The 25660-nt window shown below is 45.1% G+C and overlaps 2 protein-coding genes across 2 annotated transcripts; one reads left to right on the top strand and one right to left on the bottom strand.

Annotated features, from left to right (window-relative positions):
• Positions 1-174: 174 nt before the first annotated feature.
• On the top strand, positions 175-15622 carry LOC138199784 (serine/threonine-protein kinase PAK 6). Its single transcript, XM_069151987.1, is given in 10 exon segments — positions 175-706; positions 8453-8700; positions 10131-10793; positions 11332-11640; positions 11642-11866; positions 12271-12404; positions 13450-13576; positions 13674-13799; positions 13926-14060; positions 14158-15622. Coding segments are annotated over 9 exon segments (2091 nt in total). The 5' UTR covers positions 175-706; positions 8453-8496; the 3' UTR covers positions 14326-15622.
• Positions 15623-15702: 80 nt separating this feature from the next.
• On the bottom strand, positions 15703-17861 carry LOC138199785 (ankyrin repeat and SAM domain-containing protein 4B). The gene has a single exon (XM_069151988.1). It carries the CDS (start codon positions 17732-17734, stop codon positions 16124-16126), a length of 1611 nt encoding a protein of 536 aa, XP_069008089.1. The 5' UTR covers positions 17735-17861; the 3' UTR covers positions 15703-16123.
• Between the last annotated feature and the right edge of the window lie 7799 nt (positions 17862-25660).

Raw genomic sequence — 25660 nt, 5'->3', positions numbered from 1 at the left:
CACACACACACACACACACACACACACACACACACACACACACACACGCCGCTATCAGTTCTTTTGCAGTCCAATGAGGGAGGAGGCAGATGAAGGAGGGAAGTGATAAAGAGAGAGGGAGAGAAAGGAGGAGGGCGAGAGAGCGAGAGAGAGAGACAGCGAGAGGGAGCAGGAGAGAGAGGGAGGTGGGAGGGAGTGTGTGTCTGTAAGAGAGAAAGACAGCGAGCCTGAGAAGTAGAGGGAGAGAAAGGAGGGGTGTTGGATGGAAGGAGCTACATGGAGCCGTGATATTCTCTCCTCCTGGATGCTGCCTTTCCTTTTCATGGCTTTGTCCCTCCTTTGTGCGGCCACTCCACGTCCCCGGGAGCCGGCACCGGTACACGGACCAGCACTCAGCCGCGGACCCGGGGATGAATCAGCCCCAACAAAGAGCCTTTGAGATGGCAGTGTGTGCTTCTGCCTGGAGGGAGGAACGCATCAGGCTTTCCCAGGCAAGCGGCAGCCTGCAGTGTGCTCTCGCTTGAGAGCCAGCCCTCCTCGTCGTTGTGTGTATGTGAGAGAGAGAGCGTGTATGTCTGTGTGTGAGTGTGTGTGAGTGTGTGTGTGTGTGTGAGCTGTGTATAATAGTGTGTGTGAGTGTGTATGTGTAGACTCTCGCTTCCAAACCCTTCCTGGAGGAGAGAGGCTCTCTTCACTGGACGGCAAGGTAAGAGGGGAACGACTGATTTTTATTTATTTTTTCTCCTCTAACAACGATTTATCCCTCCAGAGCCTCGTTTCCTCGCTGCACGGTGAGGAGAGTGGGGTAAAGAGGAGGGGGCGGGGGGGGGGGGTGGAGAGAGAGAGAAAAAAGAGGATTAACATCATTGATAAAGAGCAGGCTAGTATGTGCCATCGGTAGGCATCAGCCGTGGTGGCGGAAGAGGAGAAGGAGGTGGAGAGGCTCCGAGCTGAAGGCAGGTGCAGATGTGGGGGTGAAAAAAAAAAAAAGGGGGGGGGCGACTGAGAGGGTCGCTGGATGTGTTCAGTGATGGACTGCATCTCAAAAAGAAGAGCCTTCACCTTCTGCTCACTCCTCCTCATCATCCTCTTTCTTGCTCCGTCTCATCCTCTATTTCAAGGAAAAACCGACAACGCATCCCCCAGAAAATGTTTTCCTTCTCCAGACCGATCGCACTTGACAAATACAGACTCTGCCATGACTACGGGCTCTGAGGACAGACGCTTCCTGTTTTACCTACTGTGGATTGTGTGTGTGTGTAGGCTGAGTTCTCAGGTGATCTTTCTGGTCGTACCGGTGCATGAAGATTCAAGCTGCTGCCGTACACTTCAGTGAATGGATGCTGGAGGGAAACAGCAGACTGATATATTTTCTTAGCATTCAGAAAAACCTGTTGTGCGAGAGATTGCATAAACACGGGAGGCGATGTTTGAACTGTGATCCGTTTGATTCTAAATTTGATCCATTAAGAGACAAGAAATCTGGTCAGTATTGTAGAAAATAGGTTTGTAAAGTCCTTCGATGAGATGCTTAGTCCGCAGTGAAAATCAATGCAAGGCTAAGATGTTTTAAAGAAGCGTATAGATTCCGGTTTTCCTCCAGTGCTTTGAGCATCGCCGTGTCACTCATCATTCTTATTGACAGCATCACAACAGTCAGTCACTTGCTACCAAAAGATAATCTTGACCCTGTGCGCCCTGCAAAAAAAACTGCATCGAGATTTAAACGTTTAGCGGTGATCAATATGAGCTACGGTTCATTTGCATTTGTGCATTTTATAAACCTGATGATGACATAATGGAGGCTCTGCAAGTAACAACCATGTGTCAGGTTACTCATTGATATTCAAGGAGGAGGAGGAGGTGGAGGGAAAGGGGGGGAACAGGTGACAGAGAAGGTCTCTTTGGTGCATGCACACACACATATTTACTCATGATCTCACACACACACACACACACACACACACACACACACACACACACACACACACACACACACACACAGCTGGACATCTGCTTCACCCTCCATCATATTTTGAAGCTGATCGTTTTTTTTGGAGGTTGTCTCATGTCGCCCCTTTTGCTCTCCAGACTCGCACTGAAACACAAACTGACAGGCGGCGGCGACTCTCGCTCGTGTAGCGCCGCGCTGACGGGACAGGAAGTGATAGGGACCTCTCGCACAGACGTAAACACAGCGCGCAGGTGTCAGCGGTGCATCGCTGTCGTGCGCCCCGCTGTGTTCACGACTGTTTTCAGGAACGGTGCGTGTCATGTTCATGTCAGCCGACGGAGGAGACGGCGTGCGTTACCAGCTTATCGTTGCCACCAGCCGTGAGACGTCAAGCACTAAGGATTAAAAAAGGAAATGGTCCAAGTTGACAATGACACGAGTCCTCTCTCTGAGCAGAAACAGCAGCCGTGCTGGGTGACCGAGGAGGGCGGCGGAGTTGTAGCAGATTGATACCATGAAGGAATCCCAAGTGAAAAATGGTCGGGGCTTTGTCCCTTTGGAGAGACACGCTGAGGCCTTGGCTGCAAAAAATATAAATCAAAGCTTTCATAAGCACATGCGCGTACAGTAAAGCTTGCACCGAGTCCGGGAGCATCAATAAATTAGACCCAAGAGAGAAGAGTCAGGCTCATCCCATTGGTCCAGCGTGATCATACGGCTCGATCAGCACAGCGTCAAATTGTTCAAAGCACTTGTGAGAGCCAAGAGGATCTTTAATTAAACAGAGTGTCGGTCGGTGCTGCATCTCTTTACTCTCCTGACTCCGAGAATACATATTGTTACACGGCACGGAGATGCAGTCTCCCTCACAGAGGAGCCTGTTTTTCTAGTGACGAGTCAGCATCCAAATAACATCCCATAAAAGCCCCAGAACACTGGAAAGTGTTGCTGTTACAATGTCATTATCTTAAGGTGTTCAGGGTAGCTAGAGACCGAAGCATTTACTGCGTATGATGTGCACGCTGCTCGCCGCAGGGCAGAACAAACTCGATTTCGTGCAGTTTTTTTTTCTCATTGGGGAGAATCAGTGCCATTATGTCAGGTGACAGAATGATGTATGTGCTGTGTTGATGCGAGCGTCCTGTCCTCGAGTCCCCTCTGCTGTGGCTTGTTTACTGCAAGAAAAGTTGCCCGAGACGATGGAGAAACGAGGTTACGTCCTCACGGCTCTGAGGGCTCCAATCAACACGACTCTGACACCAAATTAGGCATGAAAACATAAATTGTCACTGACGGCTTCAAATCTATATCCACCCGGTCAGAAGCTTTCACTTTTCTTTCCGTCCTCTCATTATCTTCCTCCTCTCTTGTTTGTCGAAGGTGTCCTCTCCTGCTTCCGGCTTGACCCTCTCGCTTCTTGTTTCCTCCTGTCAATATTAACACAGGACCGGTGCTTCGCTCCAGCGCAGATGTCTGCCTTTAAAGAACTGACAGCTCACATTGGTCGGCACCCACATTGTATTTTACTACGTCCAGTGCTTCCAATCCTTAAGCCTTTTCTTCAGATATGGAGAAAATGATGGACAAGCGTTTTTTGTTTTGTTTTAGCGTTTACTTTCTCAGAATCGCGGCGGTTCTGCAAATTCGACCGTTCCCGACTTGCACGACTTCGTGCGGAGATTTGAGCGAAAGCCGACACATGACGCATCGCTGCGACTTACGTGACATTTGAAATACCCCGAGATATGTCACTATCAATGAACTCTCTGTGAATGTGGGTCATCCCTGTGTAATGTCTAATTTTACACACTGAACTGTAAAAGCTTTTGGATATAACCGGCTATTTCATTCGGTATCATCTCTGTGTGATTATGATTTTATCATCATTTGCACACATTCTGCTCACTAACTTTCTCTGGTAAAGTGCTAGAAAATAAAACTAGCCCATAACATTCACTTGCCTGCCCTTGGGTGTGCTCCACATTGTGTCCTTACTCCTGCATGGAGCTTTTAAGAGAGAGAAGGATACATCAGGGACTGAGGAAGTTGTTGTTTGTCCACTTTGGAGAGAAAAAAAAAAAAAAAAACTGGCATAGTGCATGTACAGCTGCACTTTTCTTTTTTCTCTTGAATCTTATGTAGTTCAGAACAGCTGCTATAATCTTATGTGTATCCCATGATTTTGCCGAATTAGATGTTCAGACATTTCATAGGAGAAAATTCACACACAAAAGAAAAATGTCAGGAGATCAACAAAGTCAGGCGGTTTCATCCTCTCAGGACCACGAATGTTTGGCAAACCGTTTGGTGTTTCAGACGGGACCAAAGTGCCGGACCGTCGGAGCCTCAGAGTCTCGCCGCCGGCTAAAGACACAAAACTGTAAACAGCAGCGGCCACTTTTGTGACTTTACAGAGGTAGAAGATGCTTGTTTTTCTCCAGCATTCCTTTTAGGAGTGCTTCACCACGCATGATGTCTCAGACCACTAACATGAAATATGCATGGCAGCATCATGTTATTCCATGTCAGTGAATGCATTTATTACAGCACACGTCATCTCCTATCGACAGTCCTTCCGTGTGCGCGGAGGTGACTTCAAAGACACCGCAACTTAAATCCTAAACACTACTATTGTACTGTCCAGTCACGTCCGGGCGCCTGCTACCTCTCTCCTGCCCTCAGATGGTGTGTGTATGTGCATGTGTGTGTGTTTTAGAAAGCACAAGGAGGAGATGACCAACCAAGACAACCCCCCCTCCCTACCCCTCCCCTTGAGAGGCAGTCTCATTACACTCAAAGGGCAAAACGGTCATCATAATGAAGCTGATAGAAGAGCAATCTCTAAGCCCTCCACGCTGCACTGCAGAGTCCAAAAACAGCAGTTAAGACCTTGATGCTATCTATGCCGCTATGAAATAGATGTATCCCCCCTGTAATTCAGTATAGCTGGATTATGCTTTATACGTGCATCGACAAACACAAAAAGAGGATTACCTCATCTCCATCGTCTCCCACCCTCACCTCACTATTTGACATGAATCCTGTACAAAACAAACACACGTCTGATGCTAAATGGGAGGGGAAGATGATGTGTCCTAAAATTAGATCAGTGAAGGACTGAACACCATACTAATCCTGCAAGCACAGTCACCTGCACACACACACTACATTTCTGCATGCACGCCAACAAAAAGAGAGAAGCAGAAATCAGGGCAAATAGAAAAAAAAAAAAAAACAGAGCTGGGAGCACTAACATCGAGCAAATCCAATATCTCTCTCATCTCTCGATCCCCTCCTACTCAACCACAACTCCTGCTCGGGGTGATTTGAACATGAGAGGAAGGCGAGCATGCCCACTCCTCTTCTGTCATGTTGTCTGTGGGGAACATGTGGATTGCCCGGTTGAGTTGCTGCGTGGCATTGGAGGCCTCTGCCAGGTGAAGAAAGTCCATCCGGTCGGGGTAAGACTGTGATTGGATATTCATTTGAGCTTGGATTGGTTCTGGGATTAAGTGGTGATTCTCTGCAGAGGGATCTGCATGTTTTTTATAATTTGTATGCTTCAACATCTTTTTTCAAAGGTTTTATGTTTAGTCAGACTTCACAGACATTTATTGCAACCAGCTTTTTGCTGATTTACTGTGTGTGAGATTTTATTTCTCAATGACAGGATTTGGGAGTTTTTAGGTCATGCATTTGGATTTGTTTAATTTATTGCTCCAGCACAAAGTTGTAGAGATGGAAATACCTAATGTAGCACAATTTTTACGGTGACCTCATCCTTTCTGGCTGCTCATATCCCTGACAGCAGCTGGCTGAGCTTTGCCTCAGCACTTTGATAGATTCAAGACAAGCCACTGAGGCATAGGGTCAAGTCCCTGCAGTTTTGAGGGATGTGACCAGAAAGCGAGATTGTGTACTGTGCAAGTTCAGCGCTGTGCATGCATACTACAGCACGGACTTAGAAATCAATAGCACATTGTTATCAAGACAGTTCTAAGCCTGGCAGTCAGAGAGGTCACTATAAGGCCAGTTGCATGTGATTAAAGCTGGTAAATCAATAAGTGTATCAACTTTTGAACTAATTTTGCCCAAGAAAGAGTCTACAAAGTGTGTGTGTGTGTGTGTGTTTCTACTTGTCTCTACAGTGGTTGGTTTGTATTTCTAGAGTCTGCAGAGGGGAACAATGGTCAAGAATGAATAATGAATACTGTGAAACGTTCGCTTGCAGCTTTGAACTAATGAAACTTGATGAAGCACCATAAAAACCAGCTGCCCTGTTTGTGCTGGTATCACGCTGTCACCGCTGGCAGTGGAGGACCGGAGCAGTTTACATTTCACTCAATGAGTAAATATTGATTGATCTGCTTGTAAAAGAATACAGCATAAATGTGTAAATATTTGTTCAGGCGAAGAAAACATCTGCATGTTAAACAGCTCTCTGAGCAGATTCTCATGCAGCGGAAAAGTGAAAAAAACAAAAACAGTTCACAATCTTCTGTTTTGCAGCTTGTTTTTTCGGTCATCTGTTATTCAAAAAGAGGAGTTATAGTTGGTGGTTAAAAGCCTTTCTGTGTTTTTAGGAAAGTAACTGGGTCCCTGTCTCTCTAATACATCCAGATCTGACCGTAATCTCCTCCCCACCTCCTGAGAGCCCTCACACCATGATGTCCCTGTCAGAGAGAATTAAAGTCCTTCCCAGCACCACATTATGTACACAGGGAGAGCACAGTGATGCGTTTATGCAACACTTAGCATATTAGCCTTGTGATTGAATTATCCTCGGAGGGTGACACGTCTCAGTACCCCCCCCCCCCCCCCCCCCACACACACACACACACACACACACCCTGATACTAACCCCACCTCCCTGTAAATGAAGCAGGTTTAGCTGATGTTACCGGTGGGCCTGACCTCCTTTTACCCTCCAGTGATGGGTTAGTCACCGATACATCTCATAACAGGCCTCGTCGATGCCGATTAGAGCCACGCCGGTCAGAGGGTGGAGGTGGAGGGAGGAAAGGCTGTCAGTGCGACCGCCTGCTGGGTTGCAGAGTGCTGCAAAACTCATTTCCTCAGCTCCCACCATTTCACAGTGCATGATGAGAGATTGTATCTGATACTCTCAGGGCACCTTGTAGGCCTCTGCATTGGTCACATAATTCGTTCCTATATTCTGCGACAATAAATACGAGCGAAGAAGTGTTTTGAGGTCCGTGATCATGTACACATGCTGACATCACAATGATAATGGTAGCATGTTCGTGTTAGGCAGATATGACGTTTACCTGACGTGAGGTACTCTGACTACAGGTGGCCTCTTGATGCAGCTGTTAGTCACAAGTTCAAGACAAACTCAATCACGACTATCTCACGTGAAAAAAGGCAAAGCTGAAACATCCGTGGATATGAATGAATAAAAAGAGCATTCTGAGAATATGATTAGATTTGCAAATGTTTGGTTACAAACCAAAGTATTGGACATGTGACCTGACCACACCAGATGAAAAATCTGAGGCTCAAAGTAGCAACAGTTCATGCTAGAAACTAAAGGAAAGGGTTCATCATTGGGGAAACGTCTGCAGAAAACTTCATGGCAATCCATCCCATAGTTACTGAGATATTTCAATCTGTATCAGAAGTGGTGGACCAATGAACAGGCTCCTCTCGCCGGGCTCGCCGGGACGTCCTTTATGCTGTGAGATACATAAAACGGTATTAATTCTAATCATGAGACTTAAATGTGAGTGATTATCTCCCAGTGCAGCTGTGCAGCTGAGGAAATGACATGTAATTTATTTAATTATTCCCCTCCTCTTGAATGGAAAATAAAGCTTAACGTACAGTAGACCTGAGTTAGTGGCTCGCCGAATGCAGGACCATCCATCCAAAGATTAAGTGGTTGCCCTCCCTGCAATCAAGGGCACATGAGCTGCTAATTCGAGAGGGCTTTGCAATGGTTAAAGGGGTTATGAAGGATGGGCTGTCATGGTATATTTGTGTTTGTATATACGTGTGCGCATGGATGTGTGTTTGTGTGCTGTACTCGTCCCACTAATGCACTGAAAGCCGGTGGGCACCGGCCAGCCCGGCCGCGTGCTCATCAGTAAAAGGGCACAGAGGATGAATAAGCCTTAATTGACCAGATATCCTTCATTACACGTGCTTACAAATCCATCCGCTCTCCTTGGAGCTGTTTTCAGTGGCACAAGCTTGTGACAGCCAGCAAGGCAGCGTGGGACGTCCACATCCCAGACACAGAGCAGCTTTTAGATCATACACTTTGGATGTTTTCTACCGCATGGAAAGATCATCTGTTGGCAGGTTTTATTTATCTGGCCAGAGAATAGAGAGCAGAGAAGGGAGGTCAGTAACGACGACCTTTTAATCACCGTGGCAGAAGAGATCTGCTTATTTTCAAATGTCAAGATCACAGTTACTTAAATTGTGCTGCATGTTGGGTGCAACTTATTTCAAGCTGAATAATTGTCTGTGCAGGGACACTTTGAAGCCGACAGGCTGTCGCCCTTCTGGACTTGAGGATGTTTCGCAAGAAGAAAAAGAAGAGGCCTGAGATTTCAGCGCCCAAGAACTTTGAGCACCGTGTCCACACCTCGTTTGACGCCAAGCGCGGCTGCTTTGTGGGTCTGCCGACACAATGGCAGAGCCTCATAGAGAACCTGCGAAGGCCCAGACCCATGGTGGACCCTTCCAGGATCACGGAGGTGGAGTTGAGGCCAAAGAAGGTATATCACACCTTCAACTGAACTCTGTATTAATCCTCTGACCATAACCTGAGCTGACCACTGTTGAATGGCACGCTAACGCCATCATGAGCTGTCACTGTAAAGGTTTAGCTTCACTCTCTTGCTGCTATAATTTTATCAATGCAGAAGTGCTTTTCAGTGCTGCAGAAGGATTTCTGCTGTCTCAGAAAATGCTATAATCCTCTGATGACAAGGTAGAAAGCCCGCTCCCCTCCCCATCTTTTTGCTTTCCTATCTATCACGCGGCTGGGCTAATGATCCTGTTTGTACACTGACTGTACAATGTTGAATACTCACAGGGGCCACAAGATGTATTACTCCACGCAGGCAATTAATAACAGTCCATGGTGCCTTCCCACAGACGTCAAGCAGAAGGGATAAAAAGTGCAGGTACAGCAAAGGAAATGCCAGTGAGTGATAAAGCCTGCAAATCTCAGGATTTCTACGCTTCATGGAGCACACTGTGGAGGCGTTTTATGGCCCTCCAGAAATGAGAAAAATAGAGGAAACACCAACATTTCATTTTGCTCCATGATGTGATTGTGATTAGTGCTGTGCAATATGAGAGCCCTTGTGTCAGCATTGAGGTCAGATTTATACTTTTAATTGCATCATCAGTATGAGTTTTGTGTTACCCGCAGGAATGAGGCGATGCAGAGAAAAAAAAAAAAAGAAGTCACCGATCGAACAGAATAGACGGGTGAAAATTCATTCTTGATTTAAACAAGAATGGAAGACATTTTTGACGCGTGAAAAAAGTTTCAAGCTATTGTTAGAGTATCATCTCAAAGACGATATCTCAGCGAGCACATTATCACCTGCTGTTTTCTCCTCTCAGAGAGGTGCTACAGTGGGTGAGATGTCATCTGACCTCTACTCCCCCACTGTGCTGATATTATGGCACCAAACCAGAGAAACAGGAGACGCTGCTGACTGACTGTGAACTGAACGTGACTCTAGCCTGAGACGGACTAAGAAGCCACCGTGTACTCACTCAGTTAGGCCGTTCTGGCAAAACATCTAAAGTTTGCCTGATCATTTTGTGTCAGGGCAAGTTTCGGCCTTTTGCTTTTTCATGCCTGCCAACTGTGCATTCCACTGGAAAGGTCGTAAAATGTGTGGAAATACAGGAGCGGTTGTAGCGGCTCTGTCTTTGCAGTGTGTGTCGTGAAACGTTTGCCTGGTATATTTGTCAGTGTATTGTCAAAATAAGCCGCTGGGGGAAACGATTTAAAGTCGCTGTCTTTGAAGAATGACAAAAATGTCCTTTTGAAACTCCCAAGTCTAAATATAACTTGCCTCTGAGCGATGATTATGTCACCCTCATTATTCCTTTCAGTCCAACATCTTTCTATAATGTAATCACGGCATACGAAGTGTGATAAAGACAAACGCCTCTCCCCTTTCAGACCATAGTGCGCGGGAGCATGATCGGTCACGGAGACTACATCGCAGCCATGATCAATGACATGAGCCGTCTGTCTGTGACCAGCTCCAACTCTTTGCGGAAGAGCAGCCCGTCGGCCAGGAAAAGGGCCCAATCTCTGGGAAGGCTGGGGGAGGTGAACGAGGGCGACGCCTACCAGTACGAGGGCCTGACCCAGGACGAAGACGAGGACGAAGACGAGGGTCAGGAGCGGTGGAGGGAGAAGGCCAGGAACATCCACAGTGAGACCAACACCCCGTACTTGGGGATGAAGAAGAGCATCACCCTGCAGCCCAATGGCATCCTGCCAAAGGCCAAGTCCACTTACGAAGTCGGCATCAGCTCCCTGGAGGGACCGTCACAGCCCGCTCACTCCCAGAACATCCAGGCGCTGAGCCACGGGGCTTATCTGAGCGGTGAGGTGGGCAGCCCTCAGGAGAGAGTGATATGGAAAAGAGATTTCCAGCTGCCCAGGGGAATGCCACCGAGTCAGAGACCTGTAGCTTGTTTCTACAGCCCGGCTATGACTGTACAGCAGCCTCACGGAGATCAAGGGCCGGTCACCACGGAGCTCCGGCCCAATGTACCGATGTACATGCACCCACAGAACAGCCCGGGGAGGCCGTTCTCCTCCTACGACCTGAAAGTAAGTCGTTGCACATCCTCGCAGCAAAGAAATGCACTGAAAATCCATTATTCATAGAACACACAGCATATGCATATTTCTGGTAATGCTATGTACATCATATTATCAGTGCTCAGCATGTTCTTGTGCACGAGCATCGAACACATTAAAAGTTTTTTTTTGTCAAGAAATCATCAGGGATCATTTTAGTGCTTAGGTTGTGGAACTGCAGTGAGGCAGCTTATTGATCGGCTTTACACTAAAGGTGATTACAGTTTGGCATTTGAGTATTTAATTTAATTTTAGTGTTAAAAAAAGGAGATGTGGGTTTAAAGTGCCAGCGGATTGTAAATGTTGAAAGATGGTGTTTGCCAAGATCTCAAATAGGACACATGGGGCCAAAAGCAACATCTTTACAGGGGTCACGTCAGGTGAAGTGGATGCAGAGTGAAAACGAAGGACTTGATTAACAGTTAGTGGGTCATGAACTTGAGGCAGGTGGCCAACTACCTTTCAGCTCTCTCCTAATTCACCTCGTCCTTTTTCTGGAACCGTGCAGGCCGACTCGGCAGTGAGGTACCACTCCGGTTTCCTGCCCACTGGCACCAGCAGTCCTCTTGTTGGAGGCATTAGACCGCAGAGGACGGTGTGCTCCTCAGCCAGTTACACCCTGGGCCTGTCTCCCAACATAGGACTGAGGCCCAGTGGACCGGACCCCTTTCTCAGACACTCCGGATGCCCCAACCCTCCTTACCCCCGACAGGACAGCCCCTCCCAACCTCGACCTTCCCCTACTGGCTCACTCGCCACCAGTCCTCCAGGTACGTGCTCCCCTGCCTTTAGACCCCCGCAGCATCCTTCACCCAGACCCCCCCCCCGACCCACCCAAGGTGACGCACGAACAGTTCAAGGCAGCCCTGCAGATGGTGGTGGACAAGGGCGACCCGCGATCTTATCTGGAGAACTTTGTGAAGATTGGGGAGGGCTCCACCGGGGTGGTGTGTATCGCTACAGAGAAGCACAGCGGCAGGCAAGTGGCGGTGAAGATGATGGACCTGCGGCGGCAGCAGAGGAGGGAGTTGCTCTTTAATGAGGTACAAAAAAAATAATGATCCCACAGACAAATGCAAGTAACTCCAGAACACATGCACGCTCATTTATAGCACCACTTTGTGGTTCAGCCTTTAACTACTCAGCCTGTGAAAACACATTCAATAAAGTCCTCAGTGGCGTCAAACATGCATTCTTAAGAGACCTGATGATGTCATCAGGGTAATCTTGATTTAGGTCACTTATGTTTGAAAGAATTGCCTCTAATCAAAGACACGTTAGAGGTTGACTGACACTATACAGACTAAAAGCCTCTTCTGATGATCAATTTCAATCATGCAGTTCAATGAACTAAATTTCTGTATAGTTTTAACATTAAATGGCCAAAATGTATTTTTTATTACATCTCTGAATATTATGGTGCTAACATGAATGTTTCATGCTGCAGGTTGTCATCATGAGGGACTATCAGCACAGGAATGTGGTGGAGATGTTTAAGTCTGCCCTGGTGGAGGAGGAGCTCTGGGTCATCATGGAGTACCTGCAGGGTGGAGCACTAACCAACATTGTGTCTGAAACCAGGTACCAACACCATCAAGAAAAAAGATTTAAAAAGCTGCAAAAAAAAAAAAGGTGCTTTCTGTCTTATTGTCAAATAATTTTGAATCCCTAAATTGACCACAAGGGGGTAGTGTGGTATCGACTGATGAGTGAACGGAGTTGATCCCAGCAGTGCCACGACATCACTCGTCTTCTCTTTCACTCCACGTCTGACGCTTTCCTCCAGGGACAAATAATAATTCAGTAACATCATTGAATTTGTGCATGTTTACACGCCACGTGAAATGTCAATTTTGGGTAGAAATTGGATCCCCTGATGCTGTCGCATTGTTTAGTGGTGCACACATCAAAAAATGAGGAACACGTATTGATCAGCAGCAGGGAGTGTACCGTGTTTTTGTTTTGAACCTCATTTAATCTTATTAACAGATGGCTGGCTTGATCTCCATAGATTGACCTCAGGGTTAGATCGCTTGACTCAAAGGGATGAAAAATGTCCTCCTAAGCCAGATGACATATAAAATGAGCCAGCTGTCACAGCCACTGCTTGTCAAAGACTAGAATAATCAGTATATGGACAGAACAATCATCAAGAGGAATCCTCAGGTGTCAAATATTGTTTGGACTCATTCAAATCTCTCTAAATGAAGAAAACTACCCAAATTAATAGATATAATTTTTTTTATGTTATATAGTTTCAGATGTGTATTTCTAATGATAGTCATGTGTGGGAGAATACAGCATGCAGTTATTACTTTGCTTTGCAGTAAACAAGCGACCTTTCTGCTGCTTGAAAATGTCTTTTTGTCTCCCACATCTTGTATGTTTATGTTGCACTTGTAAAATATCAAGCTCACATTAACATTGCAGAGGAATGAAGGTGTTTCCTTCCTGATTCTGCAGTGTGGGACTTGTTGTTTTGAACCTTGCACTCTTTATCGTTGCCTTTAATATGCAGCGATTCATGAATTTCAGCTTTCGGAGCCGTTTATCTTGTTGAAATGGAAAAAGTGTTCATATAAATTCAGTGTGTGTGTGTGTGTGTGTGTGTGTGTGTGTGTTGCAGGCTGAGTGAAGAGCAGATTGCCACAGTGTGTGAAGCTGTTCTGCAGGCTCTGGCCTATCTCCATTCACAGGGAGTCATCCACAGAGACATCAAGAGCGACTCTATACTACTCACATTAGACGGAAGGGTACGGACATGTCATACATGTTATTCTTTCCTTCCCCCTCGGTTTTGCTTTCTCTTTGTAAGGTGATTTTTTTTTTGGGGGGGGGGGTTCTCTACAGGTAAAGCTGTCAGACTTCGGTTTCTGTGCTCAGATCAGTAAGGACATCCCTAAGAGGAAGTCTCTAGTGGGGACACCCTATTGGATGGCTCCTGAGGTCATCTCCAAATCACCATATGGCACTGAGGTGAGGAGGCACACGTTAAACTCTCATTCACACCATAAAACAGTGGTGATCTCTGTCATGCAGCATAACAGCCAACAGTGGCAATCTGTTCCACTATTTTCTTTTTCCCGTGCGATGGTGCACCAGGTGGACGTGTGGTCGATGGGTATCATGGTCGTAGAGATGGTGGATGGGGAGCCACCGTACTTCAGTGAAACGCCCGTAGCAGCGATGAAGAGGCTGAGAGATGAGCCAGCTCCGACTGTACGAAGTGTCAGCCAGGTGAGAACAGACTCGCATACACTCAACACGTACAAAGGCACCAAATAACTACTGCAATCATTTCTGGGATTTATGTACCTTTTTCTCTCCGGTCCAGATCTCACCAGTCCTAAAAGACTTCCTGGACCGTATGCTGACTCGGGACCCTTTAGAGCGGGCCAGCGCCACCGACTTGCTGGAGCACCCCTTCCTGCTGCAGAGCGGCTCACCTCAGTGCCTGGTCCCACTGGTGGAGCAGTACCGCAAACGCATGTCCCGCTGCTGATTCTACGGGGCTCCCGCCCCTCCGACAACCATTCAGTCTGACCCGTCCGGGCCTCAGAACAGGGTCAGCACCGGGGTCCAACTCCTCTCGCACCCAAGCCAATGGGCTACCAGCTCCAGAGAAGCGGACCGTGACAGCGTTTTGCTGCCAGCGTGACGGCGGCGAGACGCAGGTTCGGTCGACAGACACCGCATGGTCTCGGGCATGAGAGAAGCACTTTAGGAGTGAGTTCAAGGCAGCATGTAATTCCTCACCTCTCAACTCGGTTCCAGCCGAATATTGATTGGCTTCCTGTAACATTCAGTGGGATTGTACACAGCACACCGTGGAGCGTATCAAACTGATAACAAAAATCAATATTCCACATAACTATGTACCGAACACGTGCTACTCAAAAAAAAAATCCTTTATAGTGTTCATAGTGGGCATTATTGCTAGCGGTATAAAGCTTATAAAGCTGGTGTTAGGCTCAAACCACAGTAGCTCATCGTGACATTATTATGCAAGGATAATGTTGCCTCTGCACACTCACTCTGCTGTGGAAAGTGGACGACGACACACTCTTTGCATGGCCAAAAGGAGGCACACCTGGCCTGATGTGAATGCTTGAATATGTACCAAACTGGGATGTGAAAGACAATTCTCCTTTATAAGCATAATAAATGGGTAGATGAAAGCCCAGCTGCTACTATTGGAAAAACACCCGTAACATATTCCTCTTTTTTCATAGTTATTATTTATTTCCAAAAGGTGTTGTGGGTTGTTTGTATGATGTGAAGTTGCAAATAAGGTTTCTTTGTTAAGTATGGATTTGAACCATAAACAGATAAATTAATAATGTAAATAAAAAATACTGGATATTAGGTCCTTCCTTATACCTGCTGATTCACTGCAGTAAATTATATGAAATGAATTGAAAATGTTACTTTTCTTTCCTGAAATGTGAGTGTATAGTTGTGTGTATGTGTGAGTGCATGTGTGTGTGAGGCGACATCTCGGTGTTTGCTTCTGATACAACCCTCTTTGTATTGTGACAGACTTTTTAAAAGAAAAAAAAAAAAAATCACCAGATGTGCGTGTTGGTCCTGATGAAGATGTGCGTGACTGTATTTGCATTTGTTTGCGTAGATAAAGCACACAGGCCCGGCATGTGATGCTGCAGGACGCCAGCCTGCTGAGGAACACTTTGCACATAGTCTTTGTATTCTGACACGAATACATGTTGACATCTTTCACGTATTTCTATTTGTGTGGCTCATCCATGAAAAAGAGAATTACACATTTTAATTTTGTATAAATCAATAAATGATGCATACCGAATCAGACTTCCTTTCATTTTTTTCCCCTCACACGTATAATCACGAGTTGAATATGCCGGTGTTTTAAAGTATTTATTAGGTATTTAGCATGAAAGCACATTCACTGAATATCTTTAAGCAAAATACATTTTTTTCTTATAAACACAGATCAAATACATTAGATTTCAAGTACTATAAATTTTATGTGGAACAAAATATTAATTTTCAGTAACTCAGACTCTATGATGCTCATTTATAAATAATTTCAAAGATGGGTTAGCAAAATTGTATACAGCTTTATGCAACTGAACAATTAGCTTTAAACCTTTTTTTTTTTTTAAATCAGTAATTAATATTGAAAAAAAATAAACAACAAAAGCAAAGGATTATAATTTCTCTCACTATATAGGCTATATCGCTATGATGGCAAGCAATTAAACTGCACTGTCAGATTTTGAAGTGCTGTTATGACATCACTACTGTTTGACATTGTCCTTCTTCTAATCGAGGGTGGACTGAGACGAGCAGCTTTCGAACTCACATTTCACTCCGCTGATGCTGTCGACGCTCGGCTGACTGTTGACCGGCTGATGTGTGTGAGACAGAGGGAAGGTTTCGGAGCGGGACATCCGACCTCGGCCATTGGAGGAGCCCGACGAGCAGTCTATCACCATCCTCATGAACTCCGGTGCGGTGAATCGACGCAGCAGTCGGGTCCCCAGGCCCGCGAAGCCGGGAGTCCGGCCGGGCATCTTCCCCAACTCCATCTCCCCCCTGGCGAAAAGAAGTTTGTTGTGCCTGGCGGTCGGGCCGAAGCTTCCCCTCTTCTGCTGCTGTCTTCTGCCTGATGGAGCCTCTTCGTCAGCCTCTTCATCCTGAGATCTGACATTCTCTTCGAGAGCTCTCGCGGGCTGACTCCTGCCGTGTAGAAGAGGTTTTGGCAACGAGACAATTTTGTCAGCGTCGTTTGTCAGGCCCCGAGTGTTCCCCTGACTTTCTATCTTGTCTATCAGACATCTGTCATCTTGTAGCGATGCTCTCTTTAATTTGATGGCCGACAGGCTCATGTCACGCACATCACCCTGATAGGACTGCTTTCTGCCGCTCAGGAGGTCCAGGTTAAATGACTTTGCCTTTCCCCAGAGAGGAAAACTGTCCACGGGTCGCTCTGGGAGTCTCGTGTCTCGGCTGACATCTTTCTGGCTCGGCTCGGGAAGAGAGTTTAGTGTTTTAGCCCCCCTTAGGTCTCTAAGCTGGCTGTTTTGCAGTTGTTTGGCAGTGAAGAGGATGCTGTGATCTCCCTCAGTCTGGCTTTTCTCAAGCTGAGGAGGCAGAGCCCAGCTGTGGCGAAGGTTGTCCTCCTGAGACTGGCTCCTGGGACATCTGAAACGGTTCCACAGTCTGCTGCTGTCTCCGATCCGCAGCTGTCTCTGAAATACCCTTGGCAGCTGGTCTTCACTATTTAATTGCTTGGAGAACCTCTCCAGAACCTGCCTGGGGAGCCTGTTGGGCCGGCGGCCCTCTCCTTCAACAGCGGCGCCTGCATCAACATGTGGATCCTCTGTGCCGACACCCTTTCTGCAGGGAAATGCCAGAATCTGGACGCACGGGTTGTGCCCAAAGAAGTTGGCCACATCGATGGCGGAGTGACCGGCATTATTGGTCCTGTCCAACCTCAGGCCAAGTCTTTTGAAAGCCCTGACAAGGAACTCCAGAACCTGACTGTGCCCAGAAAAGGCAGCGTACATGAGCGCGCTGTTGCCCCAGGCATCGGAGACGTCCGGGTCAGCGTTGAACTGCACCAGAAGTTTGACCACGTCCAGGTAGCCCATCTCACAGACGAGGCTCAGGGCAGTGCGACCGTCTTCGTCCTGGCAGTTGACATTGGCACCTTTCTCCAGCAGCAGCCGGGTGAACTTGGCTCTGGTCCCGAGGTCTTGCAGGCAGACGGCGTACATGAGCGGGGTGCGGCTGTTCTCAGTCTTGGAGTTGATAATGCGCCCATCCAAGGCGTCCAGGATGAAACGCGCGAGGTGGACTTTGCCACCATGCATGGCATCCAGGAAGGTCTTGGTGCCAGAGCCCTGGCGCAAATCTTTCGGTCGCATCATTCTTAAACAGCTACTTGGAGAAATGAGCCCTCAAAGTGAGACGAGGACGAAGCTGGCAAACAGCGAAGCAAGTTCTCCGAGTCCGTCTGTGTTGACAGCGAGTGCATTTACCTCAGAGTAAGACTCAGAGAGGAGCTGCCGGTGTTTTTATACCTCCCTCTCCACATGCCCTCCCCACGTTGCCTAGGAAACAAACGTCTGAGGATCATTATGCAGCGGCAGCATCCATTCAGCCCGAGCACTCTGTGCCTGGAGAGAAATATATGCTATTTGAACAGAATAATTACTCAAGGAGAAAAACATGGCCAGTGTTTTTCATGAGGTCTGTGAGGTTAACTTAAATGCAACATTTTTATTTTTTTGTATTTTTTTTTGCTGTTTATGCAAATTAACCCAATTAACAAATTCTTGCTGCTAATAGAACAGACAAATACAGAAAAGGACAATCCAGTATTTTTGTGAAATTTATGAATAGTGCATAATGTTGAGTCCTATTTACATCATTGTGTATTGTGTTATCAGGACTCTTACCAGAGGTTTGAGGGGAGATTGAAGTCAGGCTTTGAGAGTTTACTTCAAAGGGAGACAGAGAAAATGAACATTTACCTTTTTTTGTTTCTTTCCAACATGTCTTTGAAATATTGGCTCCATCCACTCTGTGCTTCTCTTTGCAGTGTGCTTCAGCCACAAACCATAATGGAGTGCAACGAATTCAAATTATGCCACTCTATTGTGCGTTGACTTTTTCAAGGTCTCACAATTATGACTTTGCCTGAAGGCCTTTTTTTGTCGTGGGGAGAAGTAAATCCAATCAACTCCGAATATAAATGCAGTGAAATCCTCACTGGATTGGAGAAAAAAAAATTAAAACGGCGTCCAGCTGATGTGGTGAGAAAATCCAGTCCTCTCACTGACTTGGATCCTTTAAATCACAAAACATTTACAGACGAGAACTGTTTGTAGGAAGATGTCGAATTGATTATCTGTTCCTTTTTAAGTAACACTGAGAATGCCCACGAGATAATAAACTGCTCCTCTAAATATAACCGGGCTAAATGTTGGCAATAAAATAAAATAATTATAGTATTTGACTATGTCTGTTCTTTGCCTTGAGAAACCACCAGGCGATTCTACTGTTACTATATTTTTTGTTTCTACATCAATTTCAACACTTTCCTTCTTGTATTTTCGTCTTCTAACAAACACCCTTCAAACATCCGTTTTCTCCTCCGAGAGACCCGAATTGAATTTTAATTGCCAATAAAAATCCCAGCAGGTCAAAAAATGTGCCAAACAGTGGAGGTGAGAGAAATATTACCAGTGTCCCACCTTGCCTACTGTTCACCATCCGGCTTCATCAAACCCTCAGCGGGTTCTTTACGTTGCACCGGGGGTCGCTCACTCATCCCAACACGGCCGAAATTCATCAACAGACGTTTCCTCCTGGGTGATTTTTCAGTGGATGGAAACTATTCTGTCTTTTTCATCATAAAGTTATACCATTGCCACATCATGTTATCACAAGGTTATGGCAACCTCTCCGTAGGTTTGAGTTCCTATGATGCCAGAGATACCACTTGAGGTTTAGCTTCCCCTTCAGTCTCATCCCTACTCAGACTTTTTCACTATTTTGCAACATGACCACCTCCGTCAACCCGTCATACAGACATGCTATATAGTTTCCCAATGGCAGGTTTGGAGACTATGAATGTTTGTACAAAACAACACAGCGATTGATGCAATAGTTGTTATTATGCAGTTTTTCAGCCTGATCCTTAGAGCAGCAGTACTATTCATCGTGCTTACACAAGGTCTCTCATGTCTATATGTAAAATTACCACTTTATAGAGATATTACGTCAGGTATTGTATGCATTGCATTTGTGTAAAGTATCCCCATATTGTTTTCTGCTACAAACCATCACACCCCAAAGGTGCCTGATTACTCCTGAGGTAGATATAGATTATAGGGTGTCTACAAATAGCCTCATTTAAGCGTATGACTCTTGACTAAAGGTGCAGAGAGGCCTGGTTATCTTCAGATGCAGCTATACCGTTAATGCGAGTTTAAAACTCCAATGCATTCATATGTAGCCCAGTTTTATCCCTTTGCTTTCCAAGCTGAAATAACATTTATTGAACACATGCATCTCTAAACCACACGCATTGAATGAAAACGGTCAACATTTACTACAAAACAAAATGGTGACCCACAGAAAATTAAAAAATAATACCCAGGATTTGATAAGTCAGTGTGGTGGTACCATAACGTTGTGAAATCCTCTCGGAAAAGGTTTGGTCAGTACTCACGGTTCTTCAGAAAGCTGCAGGTAGCAGTCTTCGTGTCCAGCAGGAGGCGCTGTGATGAGGAAAACCCGTCCTGAGTAAGTCCCTCGGCATGCAGCTCAGTCCTGAGCACTACTTATTAGCAGGAAAAAAAAGTCCCGACGTGGCAATGACCTCAGCGGGACTTCAAGAGTTTTACCGACACGAAACGGCTCCAAACACGGATCACTTTCCTGCATTATGGGACCATACACTGCTACAAAATACTCCGGTAAGAAAACACACTTTTCAGAAACTTACAATTAAAGCGACACCTCCATTTTCACCTGTTTCCATCGGTCTTAGCCCCGCCCCTTGTCCTGATTGGCTGATTGACACCTGACCAACCAATATACGCAGGACACGAGAGGTTTGAGGGCAACTCAAAACCGTAGGACACTTCAGAACTTTTCCAAACTATATTTTTCTGCTCATGAATATAAATGCGAATGCATTGTTTTACAGAATTACCAAGAAACACATGTAAACTAATTCCTAATATAATTGCACAATTTCCAGACCAGTGAGATGGTGGACATCTTTCTTTGTCTTCTACACAGGAGGCTTCATTAAATCTTTTTTTTCTATCTGTTGGACTCTATAGTAGTCTGATAAAAACCATTTATTACATACCAAATACTCAGTTCATTCCTAAGAGTGTAACTACATTACAAATAGAAAGCCTGTTGGTTCCTTCAGGAAGAGCTCCGGATTATTAGACAAATAAATTCCCTACAAAGTTCCTAGTGTGGTGTCTATGAACTATCAACACTTATTTATCTAATCTTTCAGCACAGAAAAAACAGATTATTTACATTTCACAGACATTTATTTTGGAAAAGTTGTTGCACATTTGTTGCACAGCAACATCCTTTATTATTAATTATGTTCCAATATTACTTCAAATCCAAAAGGTTACTGAAATAGATAACTGGCAGTACTCAATTTTACTGCGGTTAAAGCAGTGAGCCTCTATGCACGACATAAAACCACTCCACTATCTATTCACTGAATATGAAAGATGGAGTGGACAGACATGAATGAAATGTGGATAAAATATTCAGAATGGGAATGAGTTGGTAAAACAGAGGCTTGCTAATTGGACAGATGTATGTAATGAAGCAGAGATTTCATGGTAAATACCTGATCTTCCATTCATTGCGGGCCTGGCGTAGGCAGGAGGCACTTCGAATGCCTGATTAGAAATTAAAGCTTGTGTCAAGTTAAGGTGTTATCCGCAGCCCTAAATGTCTTAATTAGTCACTGGGGAGGATGCACTTCCAGCGCCACAAAATCAACACATCAAGGTTCTACAAGAAAAACTTGTAAATGAAAACAAAACACTGTGCTAAACCCCCTCGGTAACTCCACTTAGCTACTAACACCTGGGACTAAATTAGTCCCCGAGCACGAGGTAAGAAATGAAGTTCATTGGGGATCAAATCCAACGAGGCCCATTCACAGTTAGTAATAATATTTTCGTCCCAGTGACTGAACGAGCCCTCGTCCTCTGTGGACCATTTCATCCGCTGCCTGCTAATTGAACACACCTGAGAACGAGGAGGTTTAATCTCTCATCTGCTCTTTGAAAAACAGAAAGTAACTCGTGGTGACCTTTCTTTTCCGTTCGCTGCACAAATTTACCATGAGAGAAAAAACATATTGCTCAGGTAAACTCATCAGGTTTACGATGCCTAACCTGATAAGATGATACCTTCCTGAAACATGTCACCGTTATGAAGGACCTCTTTCCAGAATCACAACAAAACACAATCAGACTTTTGTTTCCTCGCAGTCACGTAACATCTTAACACAGGTAGCGCTGTCATTTGAGCAGTGGGGGGATAACGCCTCCTGCCCGAGACTATAGCACTAAAATAATGCATTTGTATTCAGCCAGAACAGTCGTGTGTCTGTGTGTCCATTCAATTCCTCTAATGCCCTTTGATTTGATACGAGGACACAGCAGTCCAAGGTTGAATTGAGATTTCACATGTCTTCCGTTCCAGAAAGGAGGCAGCAGCTGGCCTGCTGTCACGGAGACGACGGTGTGTGGATCATCACCGAGGTTTGAGCCGAGGTCTCCGTTGTCCCACAGCAGACAGCAAATGTCATGTTTCACAGCAGAATGATCTTTAAACCTTAATGAAAACAAAAAATGGTGTTTTGCTTTTGGAGTATTTTTCTTTTGAATAAAAACTTTCCAAAGGAGGGACTTTGTTGTGTTTTTTGTTTTTTTTGTATCCAGACAAAAGATAGCCTGAGAGATGTGGATGGAAGAGGACAATTACACCGAGTTACAGGGTTGCAGCTGAAGAAGCTGACAGCTCACCGGGAGCTGCCAATCACGGGGGCCACCGACATGTTATTGGCCATGAGGCGGACCCCTCTGTGTCTTTGCTCCCTCCTCTCTCATCAATTATCGCCCCAACTCTGGCTTGCCAGGCTGCGACAGCCAGATGGTAAGCAGTAGGTCGTTCTTACTGATTTAGGGGACTTTAATACCAGCTCTGAGATATTTTGGACAACAGTGCATTAGCGCCTAGAGGGCGGGCTTCGCCACGGAAATAGCGGGGCTGACTATTAATTAAAGAGGGAAAGCAGAGCTGCAGAGGGAAAGAGCAAATGCAAACTGTGACAGATTTTTCTATGGTTTTCCATGAACACAAGTGGAAAAAAAATTACAGTTCGAAAGAAAGCTACACACACTGAAAGTATTTCTCTTTAAAGGTGTTCTGTTTCTAAGTAATCAAAGTTGCTGATTTCTTGTTGAACAAGAGGATTTCAAGTTGTGTTCACAATACTTTCTGTCATTTCCTATGAGCCACCTGTTCCCCCTCCTTATTTGCGGCCTTCCATGGCTGCTGACGAAATAAATAAATTGTACAAATGTGTTTATTTGATGTCCACATTGTGCAGGGATGGCGACCGCTCAGCCTGAACCTGGCGGGAAGGTCCGCCACAGTGTCACATGCACAATGGAAGCAGCAGACTGTGGTAGCTTTGGTTGGGTCAGCGGAGAAAAAGCACCCAGAGGCTTTCAGACAATATCAGATGCCAAGTTTCATTTCACATGATGTCTGTTGCATCTTTTATGTCGTTCCCTCAGTCCATCTCTGTGTGGACTGAAATCTTTTTTGTTTTGTTTTGTTCCATTTGTGATCATCTTTTTATTTATTTTTACAAATTTAGCACACCTCTGTATCTCCATACAGTGAACCCAGACAAGACTAATGACAGCATTAATGACAAAAGAAAACATCAGTCAAACCTCACCTCAAGACATTAAAGCTTGATGTATGACAGCCCTCTGCGCTCCCTTCTCCCTGGAGGAACTTCACTTCTTTATGAATGAACTAATGGCCCTGCAGCCCATGACTATCCATCCTCTCTAACCCACATGTTCTGCCACTCACGTTGCTCAGCGTTCACCTTCTCACTGTTCAAACTGCCTTCTGTGGCTCTTTTTTTTATCTGCATGCACTAAGTGTGGCTCTGAGTAAAAGCATAAGTTTTGCATCAAATGAACCCTCGATAAGACTGGTATTTCTTTGAAAAGAGACACCTGGTGACTCACCTGCCTGAAGAGCATAAAATGCATGTTGTCATGAAAAAGTGGGTGTTACTGTGGCTCATGACCTTTTTCAGACCCACCATTCTCGTAAGGAGCTGCCCCATTGGGTACAAATGAAATAAATAAAGGAATAAGAAGTGGGGAGGTGAACTATTGATTTCATAAAGGTTTATTGTCTTTGTGGATTCAAGGTTAACAGACTGAAAAATCCCAAACCCAAAAGCCTTGAATCAAAAACAGAAAGTGCAACTTTTTTGGTTGGTAGTGAAATGTTTGCATACAACTACTTTTCAATGCCACTTTCTCTTTTTTCTTTTCTTTGTTCAAAACATATTAGAGTGAAAAGCTCGCCAAATAACAACATTTAATCTTTCTTCAAACCTTCAGAGGAATAACGGTAAAAAAAAAAATGATATTCACTTTCTTCCCAAAAGGTCAATGAGAAGATTGATACCATTGTCATGTCTGAACAATAATCATGAAACTGGAGCCAGGAGACAATTAGCTTTTTTATAGTTTGGCTAAATTCTGGGGGAAATCATTTTAATTTGATCCGAGTGCTTGATTAGCTTTTCTTTTTATTCTTACCTCAAAGATATTAGATTGCCAAAAATACCAAATGAAACTAATCCCATAATATTCAATTAAACCCTTTGACTTTGATTAATGCAGTTAAACATATGTCTGATTAAATTGAATAATTAATTCATTTAGGAAAATTCAACAACATGGAAATATTATCAATGTCGAGATAAGTGGACTGTGCTGATCATTGTGCAGTCATTTGTTATTCAAGCCAGGCATCGTTATGATTACATAACAGCGTAGTCAGCTGTGCAGTCATGATATGACTCTTGTGTCTCGGTCCTCCTAACTCACGATGCGACAGATGCTCTCACCCCAGAGAGGCTGGAGCTGTAATAGAGATATTACAACACAACAAGACGTCCAAATGGTGCAAAGAGACAGAGTCAAATAAATCACCCGACCGGAGCCGGATGGCATGAACTTTAGGTCCAAACATGCCCGGAGAACATGAGAAAATCAGAATTCAAGTAGTCATGAGAGTGCTGTCTGGCGGTGCTTTAAAGTATATGGGTGTCCGTGTGTATAAAATGTAGGCACTATATCACGTAGAAAGTTCAAATTTGCATCTGTGAGAAGGCAGAGGCGCCTCTCACAGATACTCATGCTGCACACTGGAGTGGACGGTGACTTCAGGGAGCTGAATGCTCATTAGTCTGCCGATCCAATGTCAGAATTATAATTTTAATGGGATTGTGAGGAGCATCCTGGAACAAAAATCGATTTACTGCAAAGTGTATGCAAAACATATCCAAAAATGCTTTTAAATTTGCAATCTCTGCTCCTCTCTGAAGGCAGCATAAGTACAGTAGCAGCTTGCAGATTGATCCACACACACTGTGACAGTGCAGCCTCAGCATGTGGTGTGGGTGTGGGTGGTGTGGGTGGTGTGGGTGCTTCATATTCATCCAGGATGGCTTGTACTTCAAGCCAAGATGGACTGTGGATCATGACACCACCTCCTGCGGGTCGGCCTGCTTCCTTGCACAGGAAACCCCGAGAGGAAGAGAAATGTAGTTCACTCTTCACATGTACTTCACAGTGTGCTTATTCTTAGAGCTGAGCTCACCAAACGTGCACCATTTCCATTATCTGATAATGATGTTTAAATCTTGTATTTAATTGTGCAGAGTTGAATCGCAGGGTTTATTTTTTAAGATTGAAATTGAATGAATGAGTGCAGATTGCAGAAGACAAAAGCGTGCAGCATCTGCCAAGATTCGGTACGACTGCGCTGACAGTCGGTGTTAATGGTTTGTTTGCTTCTCAGCTGTCTTTCTCTGAATAAAATAATTCAGTTTGGGATCAAATTATGAGGTGAATCACACAATAGCAGGCCGCATTTTAACTGTATCTGGCATCTGTTTGAGGTTTATGGAGCATTTTACAACCCGTTCAGGCACCGTGTGCTCTATTCATCACATATTTGATAGGTAAGAATTT

The sequence above is a fragment of the Embiotoca jacksoni genome, unplaced genomic scaffold (assembly GCF_022577435.1).
Source record: "Embiotoca jacksoni isolate LCO1_2020_lvr unplaced genomic scaffold, fEmbJac1.0.p SCAF_18, whole genome shotgun sequence".
Lineage (NCBI taxonomy): Eukaryota > Metazoa > Chordata > Actinopteri > Embiotocidae > Embiotoca > Embiotoca jacksoni.
This window is presented reverse-complemented; position numbering and strand designations above follow the sequence as displayed.

Bases quoted from the DNA above. Each gene is read 5' to 3' on its own strand.
- LOC138199785 (XM_069151988.1), bottom strand. From the start codon at position 17,734: ATGATGCGACCGAAAGATTTGCGCCAGGGCTCTGGCACCAAGACCTTC.